At 41.4% G+C, this 12,813-nt stretch overlaps 1 protein-coding gene across 1 annotated transcript in view; it reads left to right on the top strand.

Annotated features, from left to right (window-relative positions):
* LOC105715735 (amyloid beta A4 precursor protein-binding family B member 1-interacting protein) overlaps positions 1-12,813 on the top strand; it is a 121,889-nt gene that overhangs the window by 84,819 nt on the left and 24,257 nt on the right. Inside the window, exons 9-10 of the mRNA XM_021664952.2 lie at positions 8,017-8,103; positions 10,910-11,053. Of these exons, the coding sequence (XP_021520627.2) occupies positions 8,017-8,103; positions 10,910-11,053 (231 nt within the window). The remainder of the gene's footprint in view (positions 1-8,016; positions 8,104-10,909; positions 11,054-12,813) is intronic.

Here is a 12,813-nt window from a genome sequence, read left to right as displayed (position 1 = left end):
CTGGCCTCTTAGAAAGGAATGTGGGCAAGATTGCATAAAGTCTATGCATTTCTTTAAAAAAAAAAGAAAGAAAGAAAGAAATTCTGGCAAGAGAAAAAAAAAGTCAGGCACAATGGCTCACGCCTGTAATCCCAGCACTTTGGGAGGTGGGAGGATCACTTGAGCCCAGGAGTTTGAGACCAGCCCAGGCAACACATGAGACCTCATCTCTATGAAAATTTTAAAAATTAGCTGGGTGTGGTGATACATCCCTGTAGTCCCAGCTACTCAAGATGCTAAGGTGGGAGGATCACTTGAGCCTGGGAGGTCGAGGCTGCAGTGGTCGGTGATCATGCCACTGCACTCCAGCCTGGGTGACAAAGTGAGACCCTGTCTCAAAAAAAAAAGGGGGCCAGAGTTCAGTCTTCAACTTAGCATAAAAATCCAGTTTTCTTTGCTTCTTTGGGTCTTGATTTCTGAAGGCTCCTATGTCATGGAAAACTTTGGGTTAGATGAATTTGTGTTGCTTTTCTCTTATTAATCTGTCTCTTGTTATAAGGGTGTCAGCCATGACCTCTGCAATGGGTGAGGAAAAGGTATGACTTTTTCACCCCTACAGAGGATCTATTGTACAGGGGATGTGGTCCCTTTTGGGAAAGTGGACTGGGGCAGTAGAACATTATTGCAGAGAGTGGGGTCTCACTATGTTGGGCAGTTTTTGTTTAAAAGCCTAGTGTACAAAAATCAGTGACATTGCCTGTGTAGGGGAGAAAGAGCTGTTTTCTAACCCATTGCTAGGTTTATGGCTGAGGTCACTGTTGCAAATGACAGATTAACAACAACAAAAAAGCACACAAATTAATTTAATGTAACATCGGAGCTTTCAGAAATAAAATCCGAAGAAACAGGAAGAACTGGGTATGTTTGTGGACAGTTGTGCAGAAGTGTGATTGCAGGACAAAAGTGTATGATCTAATGGAAATAAACTGGGGGGATCTTAGCAAGTCCTCATCCAATTCTTCTCTGGGTCCCCGTATCTTCAGAGATAGGGACATTCCTTTCCTCTGGGTACAGGGTGGGCATCTGTCTCACGAGGATCCTGTGATTTACTTTAGAGAAAGTTCAGAGGATTCTTTCACGACCTGCTTTGGAGAAGGACAGGAAACAGTGAGAGGGACCTTCCTGCTTCTGCTGTTTTCTCAAATGACAAGGTGCCATAGTTTGGGATAGTGTGTCCTGAACCCTGTCACCTAAACCAAAATAGAGGTCTGAGAAATGAGGACTGGGTATGAACATGGAAAATCATTCCAGTATTAACATAAGCCATTCTTATTGCTAGGAGCCTTAAGAATCTCTTTTTCATCTGGACGTGGTGTTTCAAGCCTGTAATCCTAGCACTTTGGTAGGTGGAAGCAGGCAGATCACTTGAGGTCAAGAATTCAAAACCAGCCTGGCCAACATGGAGAAACCCCATCTCTACTAGCAATAAAAAAAAAAAATTAGCCTGGCATGGAATCACACTTTGTAATCCCAGCTACTTGGGAGGCTGAGGCAGAGAATTGCCTGAACCCAGAATGCAGAGGTTGCAGTGAGCTGAGATTGCGCCACTGCACTCCAGCCTGGGCGACAGAGATACTCTGTCTAAAAAAAAAAAAAAAATCTTCTTCAGAAAAGAAATTAATTGGTAAAGTCAGTTCATGTAAGGTTGTGCCTTACTGGATTACTTCTTATTTCTTCTAATAACTTTCTTTTGCTAACTTAAAAATAATATCTATTTATTATAAAAGGAAAAGTTAGAAAATTCAGAAAAATATAAGGAAGGAAGTCTAAATCACCCATAATCTCACTCTTTAAAAATAATCACTATAGGTATTTTGGGCAAATTTTATTCCACAGATTATTTGGTTTCTTAACTGAAATTTGATGGTGGTTATCCTCTACTGGTGGCTCCGTGAGTGAGGAACAGAGGCAAATACAACTTCTTCTGCTCAGGTGCAGAAGTCTCAGCCACAGCCTGGCAGTTACTGTGGAAGAAAAGTATTAATACCTTGTGACATCATTCTTCCAATCCCTTCCAGCCTCCCTCAGCCTACCGAGGGCAATCTCTGACCATCCAGGACCAGATGTAGTTAGAAGGAAACTTATACAGTAATCACCTTTATGGTCCCCACATGCACTGCTGTGTTAAAGGAAGGTCTACCCACAGCTTCGTCCCTGGATCCTCTCACCAGCCAGTGTGGCATGTGTGATTAGTGTATTGATGTATAAAAGGCAGCCTCTGAGTCTGGGCATGGTTGCTCATACCTGTAATCCCAACGCTTTGGGAGGCAGAGGCAGGAGGATCGCTTGAACCCAGGAATTCAAGACCAGACAACATAGTGAGATCTCACTGTCTGCAAAAAATAAAAAAATAAGCTGGATGTGATGGCATGCACCTGTGGTCCCAGTTACTCAGGAGGCTGAGATGGGAGGATTATTTGAGCCCAGGAGGTCAAGGCTGCACTCCAGCCTCGGCAACAGAGCAAGACCTTGTCTCAAAAATAAATAAATAAATAAAAAGACAGCCTCAGAATCCCAGTGGTTTGCAGAAACAGACATTTCTTCTCTCTTCGATCTGCAGGTCACCTGTCCTTAGCTCCAGAGTATGACTTAGATTTAGGTAGTTCCACGTCTTTTTTTTTTTTTTTTTTTTGAGATGGAGTTTTACTCCTGTTGCCCAGGCTGGAGTGCAATGGCACAATCTCAGCTCACTGCAACCTCCTCCTCCCAGGTTCAAGCAATTCTCCTGCCTCAGCCCCCCAAGTAGCTGAGATTACAGGCATGCACCACCAAGCCCAGCTAATCTTGCATTTTTAGTAGAGACAGTGTTTCACCATGTTGGCCAGGCTGGTATCAAACTCCTGACCAGGTGATCCACCAGCCTCAGCCTCCCAAAGTTCTGGGATTACAAGTGTGAGCAACCACGCCCAGCCCTATGTCTCTCTTATTGTCCCTGGACACCACAGACCTGTGACATATTCTTCCCATGGTCAATGGTAAGAGTACAGGCAAATGACAGGAAACACACTCTGCACCTCAAGCCCTCTGCTCAGAATCCATGCATCGTCCCGACAGTCACATTCAAAGCAAGTCACATGGCCAAACCCAACATAAGTGAAGCAAGGAAATAAGCTCCGTCCATTCTGGGGGAAGTTACTGCCCAGTCACCTGACAGCAAGCAGAGAATTGGGAGCAATGGTCTGATCTTCACTCAGTGAACTGCATTAAACCCATAGCTCTAGCCCGACTGGCTGCTCACTGGTGCTCCAAAGACACCTCTGTGCCTTAGTGCGTGCTTGTTCTCCTGCCTGGAAATCTATTCTCATTCTTTTTTCCCCTAGCTGAATATTGAACATTTTTCAAGGCCTCGTTCACACTTTGATCCCCTCTGTAAAGTTTTCCTTGACCATCTCTCAGTAATTTCTTCCTTCTTGAAAATCTCTAGAATGTGGCTCATTTTGAATTTATATAGTCTCTTCTATCTTCCCCATCAATACATATAGAACCATCTGTCTATCTCTCTATGGTCTATCCATATTTATCTTTTCCATGTGATAGCAACCTTCTTGAGAACAGAGATTTGGGGCCGGGCATAGTGGCTCACACCTGTAAACCCAGTACTTTGGGAGGCCAAGGCAGGTGAATCACTTGAACCCAGGAGTTTGAGACCAGCCTGGGCAACATAGCAAGACCCCATCTCTACAAAAAATTTAAAAATTAGCTGAGGCCAGGCACAGTGGCTCACGCCTGTAATCCCAGCACTTTGGGAGGCTGAGGCAGGCAGATCACAAGGTCAGGAAATCAAGACCATCCTGGCTAACACGGTGAAAAACTGTCTCTACTAAAAATACAAAAAATTAGCCAGGTGAGGTGGTACATGCCTGTAGTCCCAGCTACTCAGGAGGCTGAGGCAGGAGAATCACTTGAACCTGGGAGGCGGAGGTTGCAGTGAGCCATGATCACACCACTGCACTCCAGCCTGGGCAACAAAGTGAAGCCATGTTCCCCCCTCAATAAAAACAACAGAGATGTATTGCATGTATAAAGGGTACACACAAATATTTCCTCATGGACTGATAACTGTTTGCTTGATTTACTCTTTATTCCAAGAAGACGATGTTTAAAAAGTATTTGCTGTTTCTTTCCTATCCAGCTGTCCCCAAACCTTGCACTCCCAGAAGCTGTGAGAAAAGAGAGCAAGCTGTGACCAAAAGTCTCATTTCCCATTTTAAAGTTCCTTTATTATTCGACTCAGGTTTACCCAATTTCCATTTGCAGAGATAATGACTAAAGGTTGCGTTCTGCTCACTACTTCTACAGAACAGCCCACACTGAGTGGGCACCCACACCACAGGTGGAAGTTCCGATCTGAAAGCAATCAGTCTTGTTATTCTAAGAATTATTCTTATTCTAAGGACGGCCCTCCTCTGGCACAGATTTACTTTGTGCTTTTTGCTATTTTATTCAAATAAACAAAAACAGTGTAGCATGATCACTTAGAAGGATATTCTGAAGCTGAGAAAGTCAGAAGTGTGTCAGAGAAGGTTCTCAAAGAAAGGTACAGGTATAGCTCCTGCCTCTTTACGGCACCCTGGTGAAATGTGGCCTTTCACAATTTAGACAGGCTCCTCCCTACAGAGTCTTTCCCAGATGAGGATGATGAAAAACACTTGCTCTACAGTCTTTTTTTTCTTTTGTTTTTGTTTTTTGTTTTGTTTTGTTTTTATTGAGATGGAGTCTTGCTTTATCACCCAGGCTGGGTGTGATCTCGGTTCACTGCAGCCTCTGCTTCCCAGGCTCAAGCGATTTTCCTGCCTCAGCCTCCCGAGTAGCTGGGATTACAGGTGCCCACCTCCACACCCAGCTAATTTTTGTATTTTTAGTAGAGACAGGGTTTCACCATGTTGGCCAGGCTGGTCTTGAACTCCTGACCTCAGGTGACCCGCCCGCCTTGGCCACCCAAAGTACTGGGATTACAGGTGTAAGCAACCACACCCAGGCTTGGAGTCTTCATTATGCTCTCTGTTCATGCTTTCAATTCATCATATGTGATTCAAATATCTGGCCCTCCTAAACTACAGTTTGCTTTCTAGCAGCACCCTGAAATCACTCACATATGAATGGGTGAACTCACGTTGGGTCACATCTTTTGTTATTGTGGGAAAATATACATAACATAGAACTTATCATCTTAACCATTTTTAAGTGTACCCTTTTGTGGTATTAAGTACATTCACACTGATGTGCTAGATTCTCCCCTATGGTATTTAAAGCTTTATTTATTTATGTATTTATTTATCTATCTATCTATCTATCTATCTATCTATCTATCTATCTATCTATCTATCTATTTAGCGATGGGGCCCCACTGTGTGGCCCAGGCTGGACTCAAACACCTGGGCTGAACTGATCTTCCCGCCTCAGCCTCTGGAGTAGCTGGGACTACAGGTGCATGCCATTAAGCCTGGCTCTGTACTTAGATTATTTTAATGCTGAGAAAAATTATTTAACAACATTCTGCCTCTAATCGGCCTTAGGAAAATCACTTAATTCTCTGTTTCCTCATCTGTAAAGTAGCAATAGCAATGGTACCTATGTTACGGGGTTCTTGTGAGGATGAAATGAAAAGCGTACCTGTAAGGCCTTAGCATAGATTTCTGGCAAGTAAAATATGTTATTTATTATGGCTAGTCATGATCTTCAAGCAAAACATTTAAAATTAAAATAGTTTTCTGAATCCTAAATTATTGTACTAATTCACAATATAACATCCTTTCAAATAACAAGTAAAAGTTTAAAAGTCTTGGAAAAACATATTAAAATTAGCTCCTTTTCAATAAAAACTATCAAAAGAATTGTGCTTGGCCAGGCACAGTGGTTCATGCCTGTAATCCCAGCACTTTGGGAGGCTGAGGCAGGCAGATCAGTTGAGGTCAGGAGTTCAAGACCAGCCTGGCCAACATAGCGAAATCCCATATCTACTAAAAATACAAAAAGTTAGCTGGGCATGGTGGTGCATACCTGTAATCCCAGCTACTCGGGAGGCTGAGGCAGGAGGCCCTTGAACCCAGGAGGAAGAGGTTGCAGTGAGCCGAGACTGTGCCACTGCACTCCAGCCTGGGCAACAAAGCAAGACTCTGTCTCAAAAAAAAATTGTACTTGACATATTTTCCCTATTTAAGTTAGCAAAGCACCATTTTTATGCATTGTATTTCAAGGAGATATCTTAAACCTATACATTTTCTTTGCCTGCAGTTTGCTTCTTTTCTGTCCAGTACACTTGATTCTCAAACTCAATGTGCCCAGGCATGGTGGCACACGCCTGTAGTCCCAGCTGCTCAGGATCCTGGCTGAGGTGGGAGGACTGCTTGAGCCCAGGAGCTCGAGGCTGCAGTGTGCTATGATCATGTGACTGCACTCCAGCCTGGGTAACAGAGCAAGACCTTGTCTCTAAAGAAAAAATACATAAATAAAAAGAAAAACCCAAACTTCAGTATGCATAAAAGTCATCTGGAAAGCATATTGGAATGCACGTTTCCAGGCCTCGTTCCAGGGATTCCGGTGTAGCCTGGGAACATGCATTGTGTCGAGTTTCAAGGTAGTCTGGTGATTATACTTGAAGAAACGCTCCTATGGTGTAAATAAACACTTGTGCCTAGATTGGGGAGGGTCCTTAATTTAGTCACAGTGCTCCTGAGATACATTTTCTGGCTTTTAATACATTTTTTATGTATTATTTTGTAAAACTCTAAATCTTTACATAAAAATCCTCAGCACTCTATGACAGTGGTCACTCACAATATGCACTGTACGTGTGGATACTTCAGCTGCACTCATTGTGTAAAAATTAGTTCTTGAGGGCTCATGATTTTTTGGAACTTCTATTTTTAGCCATCCCATTGGTATTCAGTATTAACAAGGTATGATCCAGAAATTAATACAAACCATGCTCAGAGATCATAAATCCACTTGTGAGTGCTTTTACTTCTTTATTTTTATTTTATTTTAGTTTAGTTTTTTGAGACAAGGTCTCACTCTGTTGCCCAGGCTGGAGTGCAGTGGACCGATCATAGCTTACTGCAGCCTTGAACTCCTGGGCTCAAGCAGTCCTCTAGCCTCAGCCTCCAGAATAGATGAGACTACAGGCATGCATGCCATCATGCCCAGCTAATATTTTTATTATTTTTTTTAATAGAGACAGGGTCCCACTATGTTGCCCAGGCTGGTCTCAGACTCTGGGGTTCAAGTAATCCTCCAGCCTCAGCCTCTCCAAGTGGTGGGATTACAGGCATGAGCCATACCCAGCCTGTGAGTGCTTTTAGATCACCATCTTCCCTGCCTTTGTTTAGGCTAGTTTTCTTTCCAGAAATACCCTTTCTGGGCCGGCTTTAGCTCAGCAGTTACTTTGACAAAGCTTTCTATGGTGGAAAACAGAAATACCCTTTCTGCTTCTTTTTGTCCTTAGAAGTTGCCAAATAGTAAACTCTGTGTTGTGATTGACCCAGGCAGTTGTTTTTTTTTTTTAAAGAGGTCATTTTTACAAACATCCACATTTCTGGATTTTCTTGATAAGCCAGAATCCCACTGGTCTACAAGACCCTGAGCTCCTATGTGGCATCTGCCAGCTGGAGTGGCTCCCTTCTTCAGCATAGGACATGAGCTTGACCTTCACTCCAGCCTCCAGCTCTTGCCAGCACCTTGGGACTTCCAGCATTTAACACACGTGGACTTTAAGTGATGTATTTTTTTGCTACTATTTTCTCTCTTCTGTTTTTTCATTGATTGTACGCTATGGGAGGGTGAGAAGTCTTCACTCTTGCCTCGGTGATGCGGTATCAGCCTTTGGGAAGGCCCTGATGATTGACCAATACCATATGCTCTGGTTCCCTATTTATTTCACATACTTAATGCCTTTTCTCCAGCAAGACTGTGAGTTCCTTGCAGAGTCTAGCATGGTAGTAAACACTTACTGATCTGATCTTTTAACATTTTATTTAGAATTTCTACTTGGATAACAGAGGAAAAAAAGAAAGCAAGGAAACTAGTGAGAAAATGAATGCTAAGAACAAGGAATCCTTACTTGAGGTAAGCTTAATTTTGCAGAGTGGAGGAAAAGAAAACGATGTTTGCTGTATCTATCTCTTTTTTTAAGACAGAGTCTCACTCTGTTGCCCAGGATGGAGTACCGTGGTGCGATCTTAGTTCACTGCAACCTCTGTCTCCCAGATTCAAGCAGTTCTCCTGCCTCAGCTTCCCAAGTAGCTGGGATTACAGGTGTGCATCACCACACCCAGCTAATTTTTGTTTTAGTAGAGACGGGGTTTTATCATGTGGGCCAGGCTGGTCTCAAACTCTTGACCTCAGGTGATCAACTCGCCTCGGCCTCCCAAAGTGCTGGGATTACGAGCATGAGTCACCGTGCCTAGCCTGCTGTGTCTATTTTTAAGTCATTTGCTTCCCAGAACTATGGAAAAACCTAAAGAAATACATTGAAATTTTAAGTTGGGGTGTTAACATCAAATTATTACTAACTTATAGCTATTTAGATAATTCAACTGTTTTTTCTTTTTTGAGTCATTTGTTAAAACACGTGGCTTTAGACAAATGAAGTTGGATTAGTAATTCTTGACTTTTAAAAAGACTTGGCGAATCCTCATAAAACTCATCTCCTAGCATTTCATATGTTTCATTACTTAAGTGCTTCACAGAAGTCAGACATAAAGATTTCCAAACCTTCTTTAAAGAGACCTCTAAGATGCTCTCTCAACATCTTAGATGTGGTAAGAAGTGTGAGATTTGGAGTTAGGGACCCGTTACAGGAGGTGGCTCTGTCCAGCACCGTTCATGTGCTATTCCGTTTCTGAATCGTATTGAATCATCACAGAGATTCAGGGAGATGGGGAAAGCACTGTATCGATTACCATACAGATGTCTGTGATGACCACTATTGGGGCATGTTCCAAAAGTTCATTTGGCGATTGATTTTTTGGAAACTTCTAGTGAGTTTTCACACAGTATCTATGCTAAAATGAAGGCTCTGAGCCTCTCATGGGGGCACGCACCTGTAATCCCAGCTACTCAGGAAGCTGAGGTGGGAGGATCACTTGAGTCCAAGAGCTCAAGGCCAGCCTGGGCAACAGAGCAAGAGCCAGTCTCAAAAGAAAATTAAAAAATAAAAAATCGAGGCTCTGTTTTCAGCACATAACGCAGTTGAAATGAGTGCCAGAACTCAAGTCACAAATGGCCATGCTAGAGCTGCCCAGATTGTATTACCCTGAGACAATGCATGGACCTTTTCCTGAGTTAGTAAATTTTGGACCTCCCTTGAAAAATCAGAAGACCTGGTGAGCCCTCGGCCCAGTTCCCACCTGGAGCCAATTGACTCATGCTGAAGAGCGCCCTCTCGTGTTTACTAAGGTTCCGCCTAGGTCTTGCGCGTGTCTATTCCCTGCCTGCTTTCACAGCCCAGTGCCTAATGAAGCAGCTACCAGAACCAGCTGCCACGCCCAAGATCCTGAGCTCAGGTGTTGCCAGTTCTGTTCCTTGGAGCATGCGCACAGTGGGCATTTCCCAGGGAGGCCAAACAGGATAGTTCTTGTTCCAGGACTTCAGTAATGTTTTACAGCTGGATGTAAAAGAAAATACAAAGCATGCTATGCTATGAAAAATCAGCAATATCCTGCTGTCTAACTGGGGTCAAAATTCTGAATTTAAGAGATTATTAACAGGACGACTAATACTAGCCAAATTTGGAGAGAAATTGGGGAGTGTGAACAAAAATGTTTTCCAGCTCTACTACCTAAAAATGTACTTGGAGGATGCAAAATTCAGTAATTTTGCATTTATTGAACTAAATGAGAGGATATTGAGAGTTATAAAAAGAAAGCAAAAAAAGTTTGAATATTTGAATTGTAAAATAGTAATATATAATTGTATTCTATTGCTTTTTAAAACAAAATTTATTAAGAATTATGTAATTCTATGCAAGTTTTGAGATTTAAAAATCTACATCTAGAAGATGTGCTTTGTTATTCTTTTCTGATACTGATGTATTAATAACTGCCGCCTTCCTTCTTTGAAAAGTAAACTATCCCAAGAATAAAATATTAACTTATTTATTTGATTATTTTTATTTTTAATTTTTCTGGGTACATAGTAGCTTGTATATTTATGGGGTACATGATATATTTTGATACAGGCATACAATGTGACATAAACACATCATGGAGAATGGGGTATTCATCTCCTCAAGCATTTATCCTTATTGTTACAAACAATCCAATTACACTCTTTTAGTTATTTTTAAATGTCCAATTAAGTTATTGGCGATAGCCACCCTGCTATGCTTTCAAATAGTAGGGCTTATTCATTCTTTCTATTTATTTGTACCCATTAACTATCCTCCTTGATTTTGTGTGTAGAATTATATATAATAATTGTTCCATTTACCAGCAATGAAACAGTAACTTTTTTACTTATCAAGGAAAGTAATACTTTTTCTATCTTCCATTTTATAATAACATGAATCACTTTTATTAAATGCTGACTTTTATGATGTCCCAAGACTGTGCTCACAACCTACCTTATGAAGTTGGGCTCTTGTTATTCAGTTTTGACAAGTAAGTGGACTGAGGTTTAATGGCCCGTGGTTGCAGAGCTAAGTGGTGAGGAGGACTTGAAGTCTAACTCAGGAGCCAGGATTTTTGACAGATATGTTATTCTTCCTGTCTTCTGGTAAATATCATATAATATAAAAATATGCATTCCATCAGAGTTGTACAGAAAATTGACTTTTAGTTTAAAAGCTAATTTGCAAGTTTGTTTAAATGTGAATAAAAATGTATGCTTTATCTTTCATGTGTATCTTATGTCATTGGAATCTCAATTTCAGGAAAGTTTCTGTGGAACATCTGTCATTGTACCAGAACTGGAAGGAGCTCTTTATTTGAAAGAAGATGGAAAGAAATCCTGGAAAAGGCGTTATTTTCTTTTACGAGCTTCTGGAATTTATTATGTACCCAAAGGAAAGACTAAGGTCAGAAAAAAAAAAGCACTTAGCAATAAACCATTTTATGAAAGTGAAACTAAAGAAATCCTCAGGTGGCAAGTTAAATATATTCCCTGTTGCTGTGAGTTCCATAATCCTGCAGCATGTATACAAATAGGACAGTAATACTGAAATCTTTTTTATTTTTTCCGTAATTCTCTTGAAGGTAAAATTATTTTATCTATTTTAAAGTCAGGTTTCAAAAATGATGGCAAAAGCACTTTTCTAGAGATTATTTTGTTACTTTACCTATTTCCAAGGACTTTTTTTCACCCCTGTTGTTCTATAGTCATTATAGTTAAATTTCTTTTATCTGGAATCAGAGAGGTTTTAGAAGTCTTGGTAAGATTTTCTTTTTTGAGACAGAGTCTCACTCTAATCCACAGGCTGGGGTGCAGTGGCATGATCTTGACTAACTGCAACCTCCGCCTCCCAGGCTCAAGCCATCCTCCCCCTTCAGCCTCCCAAGTAGCTGAGACTACAGGCACATGCCACCACACCCAGCTAATTTTTTAAATATTTTTTGTAGAGATGGGGTTTCACCATGTTGCTTAGACTGGTCTTGAACTCCTAAGCTCAAGCAATCTACACGCCTCAACCTCCCGAAGTGCTGGGATTACAAGCATGAGTCACCGCACCCAGCTCTTGACTAGATTTTGCTTGGGATTTTAGCCCTTAGACTCTGAATATTTTTAAATTGTTCTCTGAAGTGTACTCTATGAATTTCCTTGCCTGATTTTAACAGGGTATTTTAGACATCATTTAACTTTTACTTGGTGATTTGGGATTATTGCCTCAAATTTATAAGTATGTGCTAAATTATTCCTTGAAATGTAGTTTTATCTCTTATTCTGACCATCAGCTTTCTCTAAGACCTTTCTTAGAGGATTGTGACATTTCCATCTTTGGTTCACCTTTAATATATCTCTGATCTGTATCTTGGGTAAGCGGAAGCATTTGCCTTTCCTTCCAAATGCAGGGCACCACCAATGGTGTGTTTATGCATTGCAGGATTCCTCTGATAAAGCATAACTCACACTTCCAAGCCAATGAAGTCATCGTGAACATCCAGGTCTGCTACCTTTAGTAAGGAGACTCTTGTCTCTGTTGGAAGGCAGGAGGGGCACTATGGCTAACTCTTGGTCCGGGGTAGCTACTGTTCTCCTTAGCCTCTTCCACTCTGTTCCCAGCCTTAGATCTGATTCCTTCCCATCTCTGCTATCTCATTCCAATCCCTCACTGGGCACCTCACAACTGATCCACAAACAATTTGTTTTCTTTTAGAAATTTTTATGTCTTAGGCATTTAAATATAAATGATACATAAATAAGCAAATAACAAACGATATACTCTGTGATGAGAATTAAAAGTGTTTACATTTGGCTGGGTGTGGTAGTTCATGCCTGTAGTCCCAGCATTTTGGGAGGCTGAAGCAGGTGAATCACTTGAGGCCAGGAGTTCTAGACCAGCCTGGACAACATGGTGAAACCTCGTCTCTACTAAAAATAAAAAAATTAGCCAGGTGTGGTGGCACACTTGTAATCCCAGCTACTCAGGAGGCTGAGGCAGGAGAACCACTTGAACTGGGAAGTGGAGGTAGCAGTGGGCTGAGATCATGCCACTGCACTTCAGCCTGGGAGAAAGAGCAAGACTATGTCTTTAAAAAAAATGTTTACATTAGAGTTGAACAAGAATACTTTCTGTCACTGTTACCATTAACACTGGGTTGAGGAAGTAACTAGTACATT

The sequence above is a fragment of the Aotus nancymaae genome, unplaced genomic scaffold, assembly GCF_030222135.1.
Source record: "Aotus nancymaae isolate 86718 unplaced genomic scaffold, 86718_ANA_hifiasm-v0.15.2.pri h1tg000077l, whole genome shotgun sequence".
Classification (NCBI taxonomy): Eukaryota; Metazoa; Chordata; class Mammalia; order Primates; family Aotidae; genus Aotus; species Aotus nancymaae.
This window is presented reverse-complemented; position numbering and strand designations above follow the sequence as displayed.